We start from the raw sequence: 18,362 nt of genomic DNA on the forward strand, positions 1-18,362 counted from the left end.
CGGTCCACTTATTAGTCGTCATATGCGTTAACTCCCGCCTCTGCCACAACGCCAGATACGAGCGTGTAACCATCAAGTGCGCTTTAATCTCCGATCCCGCCACTCGTTCCTTTCTACCCTCCTGTATAGGTAGTCGAATAGTGAGGCAGTGTAGCTTCATAACTAAACAAAAATGCGCAAACCGATACACAAACAGCTGAGGCAAGGAAGAGAAGAAAACAGCAACATGAACGATTCCGACAAAGCCGCTTTATCCATGGAACAGGGACCAAATTTCTTACACCGGCGCCATTTTTCAGTTTAGCGGCACTCCAACCAGGGGCTGAGTGGTCTTGGCCCGGCTGTTTCCTGTTTTGGCAATCTGCTTCTGGGGCCATCCAGGGGCTGTCCATGAGGCATACCAGGCATTGATTTTTTCCGCAAGTGTCGTACTACTGCTCGTACTTCGTACAAGCGTCTTTCAACTTGGGGCGACGGGAGTCATGCAAGCCAAAGGGGGCTTCTCTCTTTCGTGTCTGTGCAGGAACAGGTGCAGGAACAAGTCACGCTGCCTGAATCTGACTCAACCCGGCAGCATTCTCTCTTGGCTCGCCTGGATGTACTCGTATGGATCAAGACCCTTTTGCGTGCATGTGGAATCGCCGGACGAGTAGCACTACTTATACGGAGTATGTGCGCTGATAGTGCCAAAATATAGTTGGCGATCCGGTTCGGCGTGAAATCCCGGCACGAGATCGACGCCAGCTTAAGCCCTTCTTTTCTTCTTCCTTTTCCTTCTCTCTCCCCCCTTTCCACAACTTCCGAGCCAATCTCTCACTTCGGGTTTGCGGTTGCGAGTTGGTGATTGACCAGACGCGTTGCCGCCGTTGCATCGCTTCACGATGTTGGTAACATACAAAAATAACCGGCTGATACCGGCGCTCATCATTGCCACGTGCTTTATTCTTTTCTACTGCCTTGTTGACCCCTCACTGGAGAACTATGGGTACAACCCAGTGGTCAAGCAAAAAGGCATTGTCGTGGAGGAAGTGGAGCTGTCTGGTAGCCAACGGAAGCCGGTCGAGGTAGACACAGGCTCGACGGCGGAAACGGCCAAGGCGCCTGCCAACGAGGTGCAATATGTTGCGCCAACCAACAGCCAGAAGACAACAGACAAGGAGAAGGAGCCTAGCAAGGCCATATCATACAATGGTCTCTCAACGGATGACGTTCTCCTCATCGTCAAGACTGGCGGCACCACCATTTGGAAGCGGATGTTGGTTCATCTCACCACGTCGCTCTCCCACGACCGCATTCCCCTGGACAACACCGTCATCTACTCCGATGTGCCGGAGCGGATTGGCCCCTTCAACGTCATCGACGTGCTAGTCAACATGTCTTCCACTGCAAAGGCCCAGCCCGACTTTGACGTGTACCGGCAGCAGCCCGAGTACATGGCCAACAACTACTATGTCGAGGCCGCGGGAGTCAATGGTGATGAATGGGGCCCCGTGGGAGGCTGGATCATTGACAAGTACAAGTTCATTCCGCTGATCCAGCATGCCGGCGACAACTGGCCCAAAGCCAAGTGGTACATTTATATGGAAGACGACGCATACCTCTTCCTGCCCGGCGTCCTGGGCTACCTCGCCAAGTTCGACTGGACACAGCCGCACTACCTGGGTAGCTATGCGGCCAAGTCAGACGTCATATTTGCCCACGGCGGTGCTGGCTTTGCGCTGTCCAGGGGAGCGTGGGAGCAGTCGTTTGGGAAGCAAGGCAACGGGAACGGAAGCCTGACAGAGGAATACTATCAGTATACGGCCGACCACTGCTGCGGCGACCAAGTACTCGCCCACGCACTGCGCAAGCACGACGTCAAGTTTGGCGAGAACGGCGGCGACGGCAAGTTCACATTTGGCTTCAACCCCGTGGTGCACTGGGCCTTTGCTTTTGCCAGTGCCAACTGGTGCAAGCCGCTGCTGTCTTGGCACAAGGTGCACAACCGAGACATTGCCCGCTACTATGAGCTGGAGCAGAGCTGGGACTGGAGCAAGCCGCTGCTGCACCGCGACTTCTTCAACGCCATGATCCTTCCCAACATCAAGGAGCACGCCGAGTGGTGGGACAACTACTCGGGCGTCTTCGAGGTCTCGTCCGGCAACAGAGAGTGGGCTCCCAAGCCAGGCGCAGAGAATGGCCACTACGACAAGGAGCTGTGGGCAAATGCCTGGGAGTCCGTTGAGGCGTGCGAAGCGGCGTGTCAGGGTTGGTCAATGTGCATGCAGTGGAACTATGTCGAGGACCTGTGCAAGATGGACGACAAGATATACATGGGCCAGGGCTATGCGCCGGGCATGTCGCAGAGGAAGACGGCCCTGAAGCACACAAGCGGCTGGATGTACAAGAGACTGGAAGATTGGAAGTGCTGAGAGGATGATATGGCGGTTGTTAGACTTGATACAAGGAGTTGGTGATGGGTTTCTTACCCGTGGTTGTTGAAAATATTTCACTGGGAGCCCGTCTCTATAATGAGCTGCTGAGATGATGGGCATCTCTTGGGCTGGTTTAATGACAGGCGTTGGTGAGCCTTGCAAGGCAAGGAATATCTGGGAAACTTGCTCTTTTGTATCATCAGATGGGATCTGTTTGTAAAATATCCGGTTGTTAATGAAGCTACTAATTTTATGTGTGCGTCGCCAATGCCTTATCTTATCTCGTTGGCCGCTTCTGATTCTAATGTCCTAATGAAGGAGCGACGAGATTTGCCTGGTACGAGGTAGTTAGGTACCTGACTCCTTAAAGAAGTAAGTGGTGAAAGGAAGGTACTGTCTTGACCAAAAGGACGAACGAGCAAGTGTTGCCTGAGGCAACTGGATGCCGATATTTAACTTATCTAGACACGATCTCAAGAGCGAGATACTGATTCTTCACACACTCATCAGTCATATTTGCCCATCATCTTCTATTCAACAGACTCCAACAGAGGCATATCCAATTCTTCCCAAACATGGCAGAGGAGCAGCCGAAGGAGCTGGAGAGCGCACCAAGGCCTCGCGAAATTATCCGCCTTCTCCAATGTCCCATATGCTACAAGCTTATTACTGAGCCAGTCATACTACCATGCGGTTATCAATGCTGCCGGTTGTGTCAATCTCCTCAGCTGTGCCCGTTTTGCAGGCAAATCCATACATCCAGCTCCCAAATTGACAAAACACTCTGGATGGTCAAGACCTGCTTCGAACAAGAGATGGACCGCTTGCGAGCGGCATCGTCTCGCGTCAGCATGTGCGCAGAGGTTGGAGTTCAGGATACAATTATCCACAAATCATATTGGCATGGCAAGCTCTTAGCGATGTGGGATCTTGCCAAAGACGGCAGCTTGAGACTGGACAACGATATCATCTACATCGAGCGTTCCCCAACCCCGGACGACTAGAGCTCTCTCGAAGGACAGGCATTGAAATCTGCTCAAGTGGCCGCAGAGAACCACTTGATGTGTCGGTTGTGCAAAGGGTTGTTACAAAATCCTTGCGTGGCAGCTTGCGGCAGCGCGTTCTGCCGCGGATGTCTTTTTCTCGCCATCAGGACGTCGACGCCATGCCCTTATTGTACCAAGTTGTTATCTGAGATGTCGCCCAGCCATCAAACACTCGCAGCTATTTTAAGGACTTTATATAACGATCAGCAGGTAGATCACTTGCGTCGACAGCTTGTATCATTTAACCGAGAATGGAAGAACCTCCCGATCGTGCTGTGGAGAGAAATGATTGCACCCAACACAGCTATGCAGCTAGAGGGTTTCATGAAGGGAACGACAGGCCACTTGAAAACGGTGCAAAAAGCGGTGCAACGAGCAATGCAACAAAATCGGATCCTTGGTATACTGCTCATCATGGACACGGAGAACACCAGGGTTTCTCATATCGGGACGCTCGCACACATACGCAGCGCAGAATGGCATGGAGGGGACTACTGTGTGGTGGTGGATGGCATGTCACGTTTTACATACGGCAATCTCAATCTTGCCGACGGCCTCGTCACTACCCCTACGAAGCCATATGTAGACGTGGACCTTGAAGAGTCCATGTCCCCCTTATCAGTCAACCAAGTGCCGCCGCCTGGTGACATTACGACTCTTCTGTGCCCACAAACCTTTGAAGATTTGGATTGCATGTCAATTCAAGACCACCTGAGAGTTTCCCACTGGTTCGTGTCGGAGATGATGTCGCATCCTGAGTAGCTCAAAGGGAGGAGTCATCTTTATCTGTTAGGCCCTTGCCCAATAGAAGAGGCTGATTTGGCATGGTGGCTGGCCATGATTCTTCCGTTTAGCCCGCAAGACTGGACTAAACTGCTTTTCACACGCAAATATCGTGACAGGCTCCGGTTATGCTGTTGGTGGATCATTTGTAACCAAGCTAAACTTTGGAATAAAAAGAACAAGTATTTTGGACAGAAGAGGGGGCCAAAACGAAATTAGCACAATTCAATTATTATTATTTTAAGTTTATTCATTCAGATTCTAGGTTCGGGCGTTTATGATGCCTGTCCAAGTTGGTTATAGTATTCCGTGTCGCGAAGTTAACAGTGAAGAGCAGCCATAAGAAATTAGTGGCCATAGTAACAGATGCTCAGGGATCCGTGTATCTAATCAAGATAGGCCGCATTGAATAATAGGCATTTCTTCAGCCCTTTGATACAACACTCGACCCAGTTACTGGGGTGCTGAAGAGCGCCTCTCTTGAAAGGGAACGGGAACCAAGGTGGCGATAGTGGCTGAGATGCTGGCTAATAATTCCCCCTGTTTTCACCCAGAATGAAGCGTCGCAAGGTCAGATTGGATGAAGTAACTCGATACCACCAGGACTGTTTCACTTTGCTTTGCTTTCAGCAGAATGGATGGTTACAGTACATACAGATACTGTCGGGCATTCACCCAAGTAGTTGCGTCGAACAAAGGGAGAAGAAAGAGGTTGGCTATCTCGTTGGCTACGGAGGCGTAAAACCAAGTGATGGATGATGGGGCATTAACCTATAGCTCAATGAATTTACTTGGGTTTCAAAATTGCCTTCAACTCTCGAAAGAAGAACTGAAAAGAAATGATTTAAATTGTCCTGTGAATATGTAGTGTGAGTCGAATTCTAGCCTTTGCGGGTTTACGATTTACTTTTGTTTGGGAGATGCCATGATTGCTTGCTTTGGAGGAGGAATAGGTATATATAGATGGATCCTGTTGCCAGTTGAACGAGAATATGCTCTCTTTATCATCCACGAAACACGCACTCATTCGACCAAGAGACCCATATCTATATCCCCTTCTTGCCTGTTTCCTACCATTGGTTTGTATTATGCCTCCACAGCCTCTCTATGGAGGGGGGCTCCGAATTCGACCCTATCAGCATCGGCCTCCGAAAGATGGCAATTCGTTGTTTGCCAAGCTGCCACCAGAGGTATGTGATTGCTGTTAATTTGCTCTTTCAACTGTACATCATATGTTGCGTGGAAAGGGAATAGGACTAACTTATCTCACCCCTATTTGTCAAGATCCGCTGCAAGATATGGCATCTCCTCTTAGTAAGACCCAGTGGTCCGGTTATGCCGGTACACATTCCCAGAGACACTGCGACAGAAACATTCTTTTCCGTGGAAATGTCTCCAAATGTGACATTTGATCTTGATGCCATCATGCAGACTTGCCGGCTATTTTATCAAGACCAAGAAGATTATCTAATCTTTTACAAGGTCAGTTCACTCTAACACTTGGTCCAAGACTTTTTTTATATGCTCATATTTTTCCATATAGTACAACGTGTTCCAGTTCCCTAGAACTCGTGATTGCCTCACTTATGTCGCCGCCATCACGCCGTCTCGTCGCAAAGCCATCCGCAACCTCACCATCGCATCGGATCCCATGCCCTATTATCCCGAGAGCGTCGCAAACCGCGAGCCTGGAGATCGTCTACGCGCCATTGCCATGCTTTGTCCAAATCTGCGCGTTCTCAGACATGAGAAATTCTTTTACCGCGCAGAGAATTTGACCGACTTGGCCGGTATGCTGTCTGGGTTCCTAGAGCCCATTGTTTCCATTTTGCCATTGTTAAAGGAGGTTTACGTCCGTGGCGCCAATGGAGGATATATGCAGATGGAATGCCATATGACTTTGAAGAGCATAAAATTCGCCTGGAAAACGTCAACGGTTCAAGATCCGCATAACTGGTCAACGAGGCGTACAAGATTCAGCGAACGAGGCGAGAACATGCTAACGGCGGTTTGGGATATATTATGTCAAAGAAGGGAAGAGTTTTGCAGGCCACTCCGCTCTAGCCGTCTGAATGATGCTATTGCATCTACACCCATTCTCACTCTTGGAGAAGATCGCTGGCAGCAAGGAGATGCCATCAACGTGCCACAAAGTCCTGTGCCTAGCCTAAGAGTCGGGGCAGCATTAACAGTAGCGCCCGATTTCATAATCAATGGTTTGGGGACTGTGAAAAGTATTTACTTCCCCAGGTTAGGCGGGAGCCCTGAATTATATATTGGAAGCCAATTCTACACTTGGGATGCCATTTTTCATTCCAACCGTATGTCAGAAACTCACAGCAAAGGATACCTATGGAGTGTTGTGAACTTGTTCACAAGAAAGTACATCCCATGGGTGTATTTTTCGCGAACTAGCAAAGGGAGACGCCACGGGAATCGGAGTCGTCAAAGTTTCCTGATTAACTGCATATGGCGGCTTGAGTGGCGAGACAGGGCTGCGAAACTGGATGTGTTGAAGGAATTATACCGTCGTTGGGACAAGAGACCTCGACGGCGGCGACAGCGGTGATACCAACCTTTTATATTATCTCTTATCTGGTAGCTAAATGGTTGGTTAGTAGACGAATAGACGATGTGAAGATTCTAGCCTTTCCCTAGTGAGAACAAATAACCCATCTTCACCTTTCGCCTTGTTAATCTTCAGACCCGGCCTTGAAGAATCTGCCCATTTCACAACCTTGAGAATAGCCCTACACATTTTGAGACTTTGAGATCTCCATGGTAACTACCCTTGCCTCACCAGTCCACCGCTCCTCCTGTATCTGCTGCCATTGATGGATCCCCCCACGCGGGCACCGCAGGCGGAGGCTGATATGATGACCACTTCGGATCCACGAACGCCGCTTGCCCATTGTCATCCGAACACCAGCTTCCCGGCATCTTGGACTGTTCCTGTTCACCCGATACACCTGTCACAGCGGCTGCGGGGATGACATTGTTATCTATCATGGAGGTGTTTGGTTCATTCCCTCCTGCTGGGGAATTCGACTGGCCTTGATCTTGATTTTGTCCTTGCCCCCAGCTACCGTTGTTGCCGTTATTATCGTTCGTCTGCTGGTTATCGTTTGCATTCCCATCGCCCCAGGTACCACCGCCATTGTTCGCGTTATCAGAAGCCCCCCAGCCTCCCTGATTATTCTGATCATTCCCAGCTCCAGTTCCCCATTGATCAGCTCCTGTGTCGTTGTTATTGTTGCCCCATTGATCATTATTATTGTTCGTCGTGCCCCATGTATCGCCACCATTGCCACCAGAACCCCATTGATCGCCGCCTCCCTGGTTGTTATTGTTGTTTGCGTCGCCGCCATCGCCCCATGCACCTCCATGATTGCTGCTGTTTGCCCATGCTCCGACGCTCCTTCGCGAATTGGTATCCCAGTTGGGGCCTGTATCTCTGTTCCCATTTTTGGAACAGTTGGAATGACCAGAGTGAGATGGCGGTTTACCGTTGGAAACAGAGCGGTTACTGCCCATGTTACTGAAAGGAGACTGTCTTTTCGTATAATATGGGTTTGGCTTCATGGCGTTAGCATCAGTTTGATGAATACAACCGGAGGAGTCTTCTGAGCTTCCACATACCTTTGTCGCCTCCGGCATGACGTTATTGTCTGGTTCTCGTGATTTATTATTTCCTTTTTTCTCAGGCGTGTCGCCTATACCATTGCACATACTGAATGCGCCTTTCGTTCCCTGCTTGTTCAGTTGCTGATCGTACCAAGCTGCAGACATTGGATGCAGTCCCGGGTAGTTGTACGGCGGATAGCCAGGAGGCGGCACCATGGCATTCCAACCTGGCATCGGCATGCCTTGGGTAATCGGTACATGCTCATATCCATGTGGCGGGAGATGCTGTTGGGGTGGCGGCATAGGCATTACGTTGTTGTAGCCATGATAATATGGATTTTGCACCGCATGTGAACTGCTGAAAGAATGCCGGGGGGCAGCAGTATTCTCGCGAGCAGCAAACATCTGCTGCCCATTTTGTCCATACACAGACCCGTGATATACGCGAACGACACCATGTAAAGCATCGTAGTATGCATTTGGAGGAGGGTCATCTTGGGTTTCGACCACGCGCTCCGTTTGCATGACTTCTGCGCGGATAGGAGCAATGAGATTCGGGGGGCGAGAGTTCGTGTAATGATAACCTCCTGAGCAATGCAGCTTCAGGTCCATGTCCTTCGCCTTGGGAGTTGGTGTAGTATCGTCAACTTCCTTTTCCTTTCCTTTCCCTGTTGGTGTTTGTTCAGACTTGGATTGCTCTGCTTTCTTCGCTTCGTCTGCTTTTTCAGGTTCATTTTCAGGCTCCTTTTCTTCGTCGGACTTCTTTTTTTCTTCGCCTTTTGGACTGCTCGCTTTCTTTTCAGTTTTTTCAGCCTTTTTACTATTTTTGTTCTTCTTCTTCTTGTCGGGAGACTTCTTCACTGCCGCTTCAGATTCGCCTTCAGTTTCCTTTGCTGATTCCGAAGTTTCCCCTCCGGTACTGGAGACCTCGGCCTTCCTTTTCTCTTTTCTCTTTTCATTTGCTTTCTTTGATGGTGTGGGTTGCTCTTCAGCTTCAGACTCTGCTTCAGAAGCTGATGTCTCAGGCTCTGATTCGGACTCTGTTTCTTTCTTCTTTTTGGTTGCTCCCTTCTTGTCATTCTTTTTGCATTTCCTCTTCTCGCAGGTAGGCCCTTGCTTCTGCTTCTTTCTTCCCGAAGCGCATTCTTTGCATTCACATGTTGGGTGAGGTTCGGAATCGGGATCGCTGTCCGAACTTTGGACTGGCTTCACTATCTTCTTGCTCTTGGGGGACCTTGTCTTTGACGTCTTGGCTGAAGCAGACGAACTTTCGGAAGATGTCTCTCCCGCAGATGAAGTTTCAGCAGCAGAGCTCGCATTCGAGGAACTAGCCTCGGGAGTTGCCTCTCCGGACGAGGCAGAGGTAGAAGTGACATCTGCAGTAGACTCTGATTGTGTCTCCTCCTCCTCGCAGAATGTAACTGATGTCTTCTTCTTCATGGCAGATTTCTTCGGGGTTGGCCCTTTCTCGAACCGAACCTTTTTTACAACTTCCACCGGCTCTGGCTCTGTCTCAGATTCAGGCTCAGGCTGGGGATCGGGTGTTTTAGACACTGCGGCCGGTGTCTCTTTGTTCTCTCTTAGCCTCTCAGGCCGAGGGTAAGTAACTGTGAGTGTGTCTTCTCCAGATTCATCATCCGTTGTTACGTGGAGTTTTATGACGTCTCGTCTCTTTGACTTGGGTTTTGGCGGTTTTGGAGGAGGACCGAGAGCGGATTGGATAGTTGTTCCCACCATCCACTCGCAAAGGAGGGAGGGGCCCGCCTTCTTGGGCATGATGGTGACAATAGTAGCAGCAATTATTATTTCAGAATAACTGTAAATGAGATTTCATTGATGCCCGTGTAGATGAGGGGAAAGTGAGGCAAAATATTAGCATGAGCTGCGAAATCGTTGAAGATTGGAAGCGCAACTAGGTAGTAGAACAATAGCTTGAATAGACCCGAATGAAGATGAAGAGAAAATGATAACAGGAAAGGAACAGATACCTAATGCAGTACCCGATGAAGTTCGTCCATTTAGTGATGTGTGAAAAAAAAAAAAAAAGAGGGAGGAGGGGAGAGAGAGGGCTGAGATGAAAAGAAGAAGAGAGAGAGGTAGGCTGCTAGCCAAATGTGCGAGCTGCCAAACTTCCAAAATCTCATGTCAGCTGGTTTCATCTGACCGCCCACCCATTATCAGCCACTGCCTACCCAAGCAGAAATAACGCTTCCATCATTTTCATGCCCAGCTTTTTTAATTGTATTCTGTTGTTCATTATTCATACCCATTTAGCTACCAAGTGATCAGGTGCTGGCCTCCCTCTCCTGGATCTCTCTCCACTGCCTCTCAACTCTGATATTCTGCCAAAACCTCCATGTTGCCAGTACCACTGCCAGTGGCGGGCATCCCAGCATCAGCCATGACCACCACTCTGGATTCGCTGCCTTGAGCTTCCGTATCTCCTCGTCCAACTTGGCCTTGAGCTCGTCCTTGGATCCGTCGTTCCATAGCACCACTCCCCTTCCCTCGCCCCCATAGAGGCATCTCTTTGCCTTTAGCCGCACATCCATCTGGCTCTTGACTCTGTTCTCGGCGTCTTCTCTGCTGAGATCTTGGTTTCTATCCATCAGTCTCTTGAGCTGCGTCTCTGGCTCCGTCACGGCAACCACCATTGTCGTGCCACAGAACTTATCCAGCCGGCTTTCAAACAGAAGCGGGACATCCAACACCACTGCCCAGTAGCCTTTGAGATAGCATGCCGTCACCATTTTGACCATCCCTAGCCGCACAGCAGGGTGAACGATTCCGGAGAGCACCGCCCTGTTTTTCTGCATCTGGGGCTCATCGCCAAAGACGAGGCGCCCTAGGACAGCCCTGTTCAATGGACGTCCCTTGCCATTAGGCCCATTCTCTGGCATACTATCGGAAGCTGGGAGAAGCAGGTCTGGGGCCATGGGGCCAAAGTGCCTGACGATGGCACGATAGCCTCTTGTGCCGGGCTCGACAACCTCTCGAGCCAGGACATCGGCGTCAACTATAGGCAACGAGTGCGGCGGTGATGAGAGCAATGAAGCAACCGTTGATTTGCCGGTCGCAATGGACCCGGTAAGCCCGATGATGAGCATCTTGCAGTTTCTGTTCTGAGTTTGCGGATTACTATGAATTGAATTGAAGTGATTGCGTTGCGGGATGAGCTTGTTATTGCTGGCACGGTGACTAAGCCAAATAACCTCGGCGTGGAGAACTGCATGAGCTTGTGTTGGACGAAATACAGGGGGTCCACATCGCTACTAATATATGAAGCTACCAAAGCTGCAGCCTACAGAGGTACAAACAGAATGCCCACCTGGGGCATACAAATTACCTAGGTACCTGTATCTTCCACCACAGGATTTGCTTATGGCGCCAGATCCTATTCGACACCGAGTCGGAAAATTTCAACTAGCAATCAGATGCTATTTCTGCTGATTCCAGAATTTTGCGGATATTTGTCTACCATCGTCAATCGATTGAATCGAATCAAACCCTTGCATGAGATAATACGGCGTCACTAGCGTTTTCAGCGTCTAGGTGGAGACTCTTCTGAAGCTCCATCTCTGCCTGTTATTTCACGTTATTTCACAGCTCAGAGACCAGCGGCGCGAGGGCACGTGCCGCATGCGGCCGCATTAGGAAATTTCCTTCTAGCTACAACTGTGAGACAAGGGAAAACCAAGTTTTGCCTGCGGCAGCGCCGTGACGGAGAAAAAAAATTGCCTGACTCAATGATTCCTTCTCCTCATCTTCCCTTCCTCCAAAGAAGAGTTCAGTAGCGTGTCTGAAGAATCCTCGAATTGCCAATTTGCAACGTCGCATAACCGCCATCTCCATCTCCATCTCCATCTTTCATCGAGGCGCCGTCATCGCGCGGCATCATCGTCATTGACTTGAGCTCGGAAAGCTGCAGCAGAGGCCAGTCTGTTAGCCTCCGCAGCCATGGCCCCTCCAACGCAGACTTTCAACCTTGATGTCGAGGCAATCTCAGGCATTTGCGGGTAGGTTCTGTCTATCGTAATTGTCGATGCCATCGCTGACTCTTGTCCTTTCACCAGATCCATATCCATTGCCTGTTGGGGTCAGTGACGTCGTCGTTGTACAAGGGTGGTTGTGAGAGCACCCAGCTAACTCCTCTCCAGTCGTCGTGTTCTCTCCGCAAATCATACAAAACTTCCAACGTAGCAGCGCCGATGCCCTATCGATTCAATTCATCATTGCTTGGCTCCTGGGAGATGTCTTCAACATCCTCGGTGCCGTTTTGCAAGGAGTTCTCCCCACCATGGTATGCTGCCCGTTGCTCGCGTGACCTCGACAGGGAGCTGACACTTCTGCTTCTAGATCATCCTGGCGATATACTACACCATTGCCGACCTCGTGCTGCTCCTCCAGCTGTTTTACTATCGCGGATTTACGTGGCGCGACGAGCCGATTCCATCCCCGCCCAAGACAAATGGCAACGCTTCCTCTACATCGGCATCCGCCTCTGCTCCTGTGGATGAATATACTGCCCTTATTGCCAGAGGAGACCACCACCATCATCACCGAGATCACCACGGCCGGCGTGGTTCGGATTGGTCTGGCTTCTCACCAGCAGTGCCGCATCTTCTCGAACCACCAACCACTCCGCAACCACCGCCGACTGCCTTTCAAACTATTGTTTGGAACTCAGTTGTGATCATCATGGTATGCGCAGCTGGCATTGCTGGGTGGTTCTTGGGTGAAAAGGCCTCTGGTGATAAGGAATCTCCCTCCGACGGCGGTGATAACTCTCTCGAGTTCAACACTTTGGGTCAGGTATTCGGATATATTTGCGCGGCTCTCTACATTGCTTCTCGATTGCCACAGCTCATCCTCAACTGGAGACGCAAGACAACTGAGGGTCTTAGCATGCTCTTCTTCTTGTTTGCCTGTCTCGGAAACGCAACCTATGTTCTGTCCATCATTGTGTACGAGCCGCACTGTGGCGAAGAGGCGTGCGAACCAGCTGAAGCCAGACGACTCTACGGCAGATATATCCTGGTCAATCTCAGCTGGTTGGCTGGCAGCGCCATCACTCTTTTGATGGATTTTGGCGTTTTCGCACAGTACTTTATGTACCGCGTGGAAGACGAAACCGACGAAGAATCCCGTCCCGAAGATGATACCAGCGCCATTGACGAGTCTTGGGATAACAGACCACTGCTTGACCGAGACTGAGATGATCATTGATATCTGATATGACATCTCTTCTCTCTTTTTTTCTCCCCTTGTGCTTCTTCTCCTCCCTTTTTTTCCCGGTCACTTGTGCTCAGCATCTTTGGAGTAATCTTTTGTTTCCCTTTTCTAAGCTTATCTTATCGCATCTTGTTTCTTTATTCCTAGTTATTCCTTTTTTTTCCTTAATTTCTTTTTTTTTTTTAGAAAATTATTTAGGTCCGGTGCAGATTGATGAGCAGGGAAACACTTGGTAAAAAACTTGGGCCGTGGCAACACGGTGATCATATGGTTCAACAGGACAACAAAATGGGCGGATATTTGTGCAATTCAGGATGGCTGCATATTTTTTTTTCCAATTTTATAGTTTTTAAAAACTCACGACTACAATCATAACGAATAAAAATAATTGTTTAATGTGAACTGCAATGATCTTTCAGCCACGCCACAAAATTGCTGCCCTCTCTCTTCCTATACACTTTGAATTTTTTGACAGGGCTCGGCCAGGGATTGTCGGCAAATTGAATTTCCGCTCCTCAAGAGCTCAATTTGATGGTGTGCTAAACCGAATACGGGCTAGCGCATGGTTCCACTCTCGAGCAAGAATAAAACTCGAACTTCGCTGCCAGACTTTGGGATTTTCTTCTTTTCTTTTTTTCATCATCAGTTGGGTTATTCCTACACCGTCAAGTGTTTTAATAATTCAAACGGCGGCTCCGCTATGCGGCTTGCTGAGGGTTAACCTGATTCTCTGTGGGTTTCCTTCCGTTCCCGGCCTCCAAAATTGAATGTGATACACTTTCCTATCAGCCGCGAGTCGACGCCTCTAGAGGGCTGTGACTGTGGGTGTCTCTCGACATATCTTTGCCTTTATAGTCAATTTTTGCTTGATTTAGTGCAGGCTAAAAGGCCAAGGGTAGAACTGCTCGTAGAATTTGAAAATATCTTCTTGGCTCTGATGTCAAGAGGATGTAGAACCTCTGGCTCTGTTTCGTGATCTGCTGTACCGTATATGTTGAGAAATTTTTCAGCAGTACGAGCAACGGAGACTACACAGCACGAACAGCGGGTGTTTTGATCGTTGAGGCGTAAAGCTACTCTAGGCCATTTGAATTTAAACTCGAATGAATACTTCGGCTATTTGTTGATATCCCTTGAACCACATCGTACAACGCCTTGACTAGCCGAAAGCTGAGCGTTAAAAGCGCCTCAATACCAAAATTTGCCATTCTTCTTCAAGCTTCTGCGCATCAAATATTTGCACCACGTGACCCGCTTTCTCCGAATTCGAAGACCCGCGCACGGACCACTTTGCGCTTCTTCCCGAAATTTTTTGAAAGTCGGAGGCGCCAACAGGATCTTCCGGCTGCGACAGGTTTCTGTGGCATCAGTTCACTCTGTCATCGACACTCGCAGCGCTTGTTCTCGCCCTCCTGTGCTCACAATCAGACGCCCAACATGTCTTCTCTATGGAATGCGTTTACCGGAGGCAACAAGCCCGCCCAGCAGCAGCAGCAGCAACACCAGACCTTCTCCGATGCTGCCCCTCCTACCACCAACCTCTATGACCCGACCCAGGGTGCGGGCGTCGAGTCTTTTCTGCAGAGCTCGGCCTTTGCGGATCCTTCACAATTGCACCCGCTGGCTGGACTGAACAGGGACACTCTGGAATACCTCACACTCGAAGACTCAACGCTGTCCGACCTGCCGGGCGGCCAATCCGTCCTGCCGTCTCGAGGATTCACCGATGACCTCTGCTACGGTACCGGTATCACATACCTGACGGCGCTGTCTATAGGAGGTGCATGGGGTTTCCAGGAGGGTCTGCGGAAATCAACCGGTCAGCCCCCCAAGCTGCGACTCAATGCCGTGCTCAACGCCATGACGAGGCGGGGTCCATTCTTGGGCAACAATGCGGGAGTTGTCGCCATCACATACAACTGCATCAACTCGCTGATTGGCTACCTGCGCGGCGAGCACGACGCTTTCAACACAGTTGCTGCTGGTGCGCTCAGCGGTATGGTCTTCAAGAGCACCAAGGGTGTTCGGCCAATGATGATTTCTGGCGGTCTGGTGGCCTCCGCAGCCGGCGCTTGGGCGGTAAGTCGACCATGCATGATAACTGCATGAAGAAGATGACAAGGCTAATGTAGCATGCTGGACAGATTGTACGACGATCCTTCTTCTCCGTCCCCGAGCCCCATGCCGAGCACGCCACCTTGTAATAATATAGCAAACACAAACAACCTATAACGAATACCATATAAAGAAGAAGACTCTTCTGACGACACACGAACCACTACTTAATCTACCACATACGGGTGGCCCAAAAAATGGCTTTTAAGATGAAAAAAAAAAGACACTGAGCTGGAGGAGGCATGGGAATTATTAAAACAGAAAATTCAGGGAGCGCCTCCTCCGGGCCAGTGCCAGATGTGTCGTGGGAGTTTGGACTGAAAGAAAAAAAAAACACATCTGTATGGTGGTGATAGATGATCTCTCCTCCCCAAAGTGAACTGTACATTATATCGGGTAACCGGTCAGCGAAGCATTTAGACCTTATAGGCTCGGGGGCGTCTGGTCATGAATTTCAAAGTTTGGATTCAAAACGAGTGTGTCTGGACAGATGTGTATGATGGTGGAATTTGAACAAATTTATGGCAAGAAATTGTGCTTATTTGCAGCTGAGTGATGTGCAGTGTTTGTGCTGGAGAGTGGATTTAACGGAAAAGTGATAAGGGAATTCAACTTTTGGAAATCGAGCCGCCTAAGAGGATCTTTATAGAGTGGTCACCGGCCGAGGAATGGCATGAATGAGTCGATATGTAGGCTTCACAGCTTGGAATTGTTGACTATTAACCTATTGTTACTGGTGCGAATAATGGACAAGCAGCGAAATTGCCTTTGAGATAAATGCTAGGTAGATAGTCAAACACTGTTGCATCATCGCCCTCTTCACTCCATCTCGCTCCTTAATCCTCACCCTATACAACAACTACTACAAAACGCCCCGAATATTACACCTCCTTTCTTCTGCTCTCAGGATTTCAACCTCATACTTCGGTATATCGTTTGCGCGCCTACTCAAATAACGACATGTGTCTGCCTTGTTTCCCCTGGACGTGGACAGAATATGAAGACCCGTTGGATTCGATGCCAGAGCAACATGTGTGGGTGCATGACGGGCAGGCGTGGTCTCTGCAACGATATGTGAGTGTAATTTCCTGCTATCTTCTTGCTTCTATTTCATCTTTATGTCTATTATTTGTTATTGAAAATTGTTTTGTTTCGATATGTTTCGTTTCTCGATTGAGGAACTGGTGATGGCCCCCCTTTCTGCCATCTATCTCATATGGCTGCAGCTCTTCCTAGGATCAAGAGAGCGTGAACAATGAATTGGACGCAGCTGTGGGAGTTCTTTTGGATGTGGATCGAATAAACAGAAGACGGGCAGCTGTCTTCAGATGATGAAAGTGAATTGGCCAGTAACCGCAGCTCAGCTCTGTCTTCTTTCACTCTCTGCCCACTTCGCTTCCGCAGCAACAAACGCACCTCTCTTCCTCTTCCTCCCTTTTCCTCTTTTCCTCTCCTCCAATCCATCCTCGCTGAGATTGCTGTGCATCCCCTGAAAATGCCCGAAATTGCACCGGATCTCAAGTCTCCCAAGACCCCCCGACGGATGAAGACTGGAGGCGAGCCCCTTCGTCAGGTGCACTTCCAGAGTCCAGGCACCACCAAAACCACAACTTCCACCTCTGCTTCTCCTCCCTTCTCTTCCACCTCAACCACTTCCACCACTCCGACTTCGGCTGCAACCACCGAAACCACCAGCAACCAGCCCGAGAGCTTCCCTCAGCTCGGCGCACCGCCTCTCAGCACTCTGGGAGCTGGCCAGTGGCACACGGCCGTCGATCCGACTCAGAGCGTCAAGTTGCCCGGCCAGCCGTTTGCAGGTTTTGCACCTGGCCAACATCAACCCGCTCACTTTCTGCGCCCTCAGCTCTTCAACGGCCCGTTTCCTCCTGCGCAGCCTCAGCTTCCTACCCCAATCACCTATATCGGACACCCGCAGCCCGTGAACATCGCCATGGCCGACTACCAAAACGCAGCCCCGATGCATGTTGGCATCAACTTCCAGCCTCCCGTGCCCGATACCACGTTTGGCCCGATTCCGCACGTCTATGTGCCTCGCTTTGACGGGAGCTACGTGCCTGCTGCTCTTCAAGTCGGTCTCCCCCCGGTACAGTTTGTTTCCGCCCCTGCTGCGTGCTCCGTCGTGATGCCAAAGACATTCTACCACAACGGCTACACTTACTATGCAAGTTGACCCGCAGCACTTCTCCCTCGGCCGGTGCTTTTCTTCTTGTTCTTCTTTCGTATATGCTCGCCGATATGGTGCCGTGTGGCCCGTTTGCTTTCCATTTCGGCTGCCTCCATGGGCTGGCTCAGGGCTTCTCTTCTCTACTTACCCTCTGATATTTTACACAAAGCTTTTTTCTTTCATCTCATGTCTTCTTCGCTTCGTTTGCTTTCATCCCTCACCATCACCCACTAACATGTCGTCTCTAGCAACCGACTGTTGCCGGCGTTCCAGTCACACACCCAAGCTACGTTGTTGCTCAGCAGCCTGCCATCGTCCCACAGCCCTTCGTCGGCCAACAGCCTGTCATGATTGGCGGGCAACCAGCTCCGGCTGCGATCCCCGTTCAACAATTGCACGCTGTTCCCGCGATGGGCGTGCCTGGCGTCGGCGGCGTGCCCGTCATAGCAGGTAATGGTGGCCAAATCCCCGATGTGTCTGGTCTTGGGAGAACCCCTGCAGAGGAAACCGTGCGGCAGCTTCAGTTTGCGCACGCGAACAAGCTGTTCGAGCCTCAGGAGTTCAAGCCATCGGACGATGACCCATCTCGTTTCTACTATGTTCGCGAAGTTGACGGTAATTGGACCCAGCGCAACCGATTTACTATTGACCACCTAGGTGACTGTCGATGGTACGTCACCGACGAGGGTTGGTTCTACGCCGTGCGGATGCCCAACTAGAAGAAACGAGTGAGACGAATAAAATTTGCCCTCAGAAGAATGATGAAAAAGGAGAGTTGTAAGTACTCGTCTGAGTAATATGGGGTTGACCAAACAATTAAGACTGGAACAGGCACATTGTAACCCGTTTGCTTGCCGCTCCCGCAGTCGCTACGTCTCAACGTAGGTTAGCAAAATCCATATTAAGAAATACTCTCGAAATAGGGCAATTCATACTGATCTTCTACTAGGATATCGCTCGGGA

At 50.0% G+C, this 18,362-nt stretch overlaps 9 protein-coding genes across 9 annotated transcripts; 7 read left to right on the forward strand and 2 right to left on the reverse strand.

Moving 5' to 3' along the window:
- Positions 1-881: 881 nt before the first annotated feature.
- TRIVIDRAFT_82861 (glycosyltransferase family 31 protein) lies at positions 882-2,411 on the forward strand (the record flags this gene model as incomplete). Its single annotated transcript, XM_014096108.1, has 1 exon — positions 882-2,411. One exon carries the CDS (start codon positions 882-884, stop codon positions 2,409-2,411), a length of 1,530 nt encoding a protein of 509 aa, XP_013951583.1.
- A 578-nt stretch (positions 2,412-2,989) lies between these two features.
- TRIVIDRAFT_226920 (uncharacterized protein) lies at positions 2,990-3,418 on the forward strand (the record flags this gene model as incomplete). The annotated part of the gene is made up of 1 exon (XM_014095805.1): positions 2,990-3,418. The coding sequence occupies one exon, from the start codon at positions 2,990-2,992 to the stop codon at positions 3,416-3,418; it is 429 nt and encodes a 142-aa protein (XP_013951280.1).
- Positions 3,419-3,874: 456 nt separating this feature from the next.
- On the forward strand, positions 3,875-4,222 carry TRIVIDRAFT_226921 (uncharacterized protein; the record flags this gene model as incomplete). The annotated part of the gene is made up of 1 exon (XM_014095806.1): positions 3,875-4,222. One exon carries the CDS (start codon positions 3,875-3,877, stop codon positions 4,220-4,222), a length of 348 nt encoding a protein of 115 aa, XP_013951281.1.
- A 1,109-nt stretch (positions 4,223-5,331) lies between these two features.
- Positions 5,332-6,812, forward strand: TRIVIDRAFT_57114 (uncharacterized protein; the record flags this gene model as incomplete). Its single annotated transcript, XM_014095807.1, has 3 exons — positions 5,332-5,433; positions 5,528-5,725; positions 5,787-6,812. 3 exons carry the CDS (start codon positions 5,332-5,334, stop codon positions 6,810-6,812), a joined length of 1,326 nt encoding a protein of 441 aa, XP_013951282.1.
- A 227-nt stretch (positions 6,813-7,039) lies between these two features.
- TRIVIDRAFT_66042 (uncharacterized protein) lies at positions 7,040-9,643 on the reverse strand (the record flags this gene model as incomplete). The annotated part of the gene is made up of 3 exons (XM_014095808.1): positions 7,040-7,792; positions 7,883-7,911; positions 7,975-9,643. 3 exons carry the CDS (start codon positions 9,641-9,643, stop codon positions 7,040-7,042), a joined length of 2,451 nt encoding a protein of 816 aa, XP_013951283.1.
- A 449-nt stretch (positions 9,644-10,092) lies between these two features.
- On the reverse strand, positions 10,093-11,023 carry TRIVIDRAFT_216901 (uncharacterized protein; the record flags this gene model as incomplete). Its single annotated transcript, XM_014095809.1, has 1 exon — positions 10,093-11,023. The coding sequence occupies one exon, from the start codon at positions 10,972-10,974 to the stop codon at positions 10,153-10,155; it is 822 nt and encodes a 273-aa protein (XP_013951284.1).
- An 801-nt stretch (positions 11,024-11,824) lies between these two features.
- Positions 11,825-13,081, forward strand: TRIVIDRAFT_41902 (putative PQ-loop G-protein coupled receptor protein; the record flags this gene model as incomplete). Its single annotated transcript, XM_014095810.1, has 4 exons — positions 11,825-11,883; positions 11,941-11,963; positions 12,025-12,167; positions 12,224-13,081. The coding sequence occupies 4 exons, from the start codon at positions 11,825-11,827 to the stop codon at positions 13,079-13,081; spliced, it is 1,083 nt and encodes a 360-aa protein (XP_013951285.1).
- Positions 13,082-14,462: 1,381 nt separating this feature from the next.
- TRIVIDRAFT_88386 (uncharacterized protein) lies at positions 14,463-15,754 on the forward strand (the record flags this gene model as incomplete). Its single annotated transcript, XM_014095811.1, has 2 exons — positions 14,463-15,178; positions 15,244-15,754. The coding sequence occupies 2 exons, from the start codon at positions 14,537-14,539 to the stop codon at positions 15,301-15,303; spliced, it is 702 nt and encodes a 233-aa protein (XP_013951286.1).
- A 420-nt stretch (positions 15,755-16,174) lies between these two features.
- TRIVIDRAFT_195091 (uncharacterized protein) lies at positions 16,175-18,118 on the forward strand (the record flags this gene model as incomplete). Its single annotated transcript, XM_014095812.1, has 3 exons — positions 16,175-16,288; positions 16,737-17,400; positions 17,673-18,118. 3 exons carry the CDS (start codon positions 16,175-16,177, stop codon positions 18,116-18,118), a joined length of 1,224 nt encoding a protein of 407 aa, XP_013951287.1.
- Positions 18,119-18,362: the final 244 nt, after the last annotated feature.

Source organism: Trichoderma virens (assembly GCF_000170995.1).
Source record: "Trichoderma virens Gv29-8 chromosome Unknown TRIVIscaffold_89, whole genome shotgun sequence".
Lineage (NCBI taxonomy): Eukaryota > Fungi > Ascomycota > Sordariomycetes > Hypocreales > Hypocreaceae > Trichoderma > Trichoderma virens.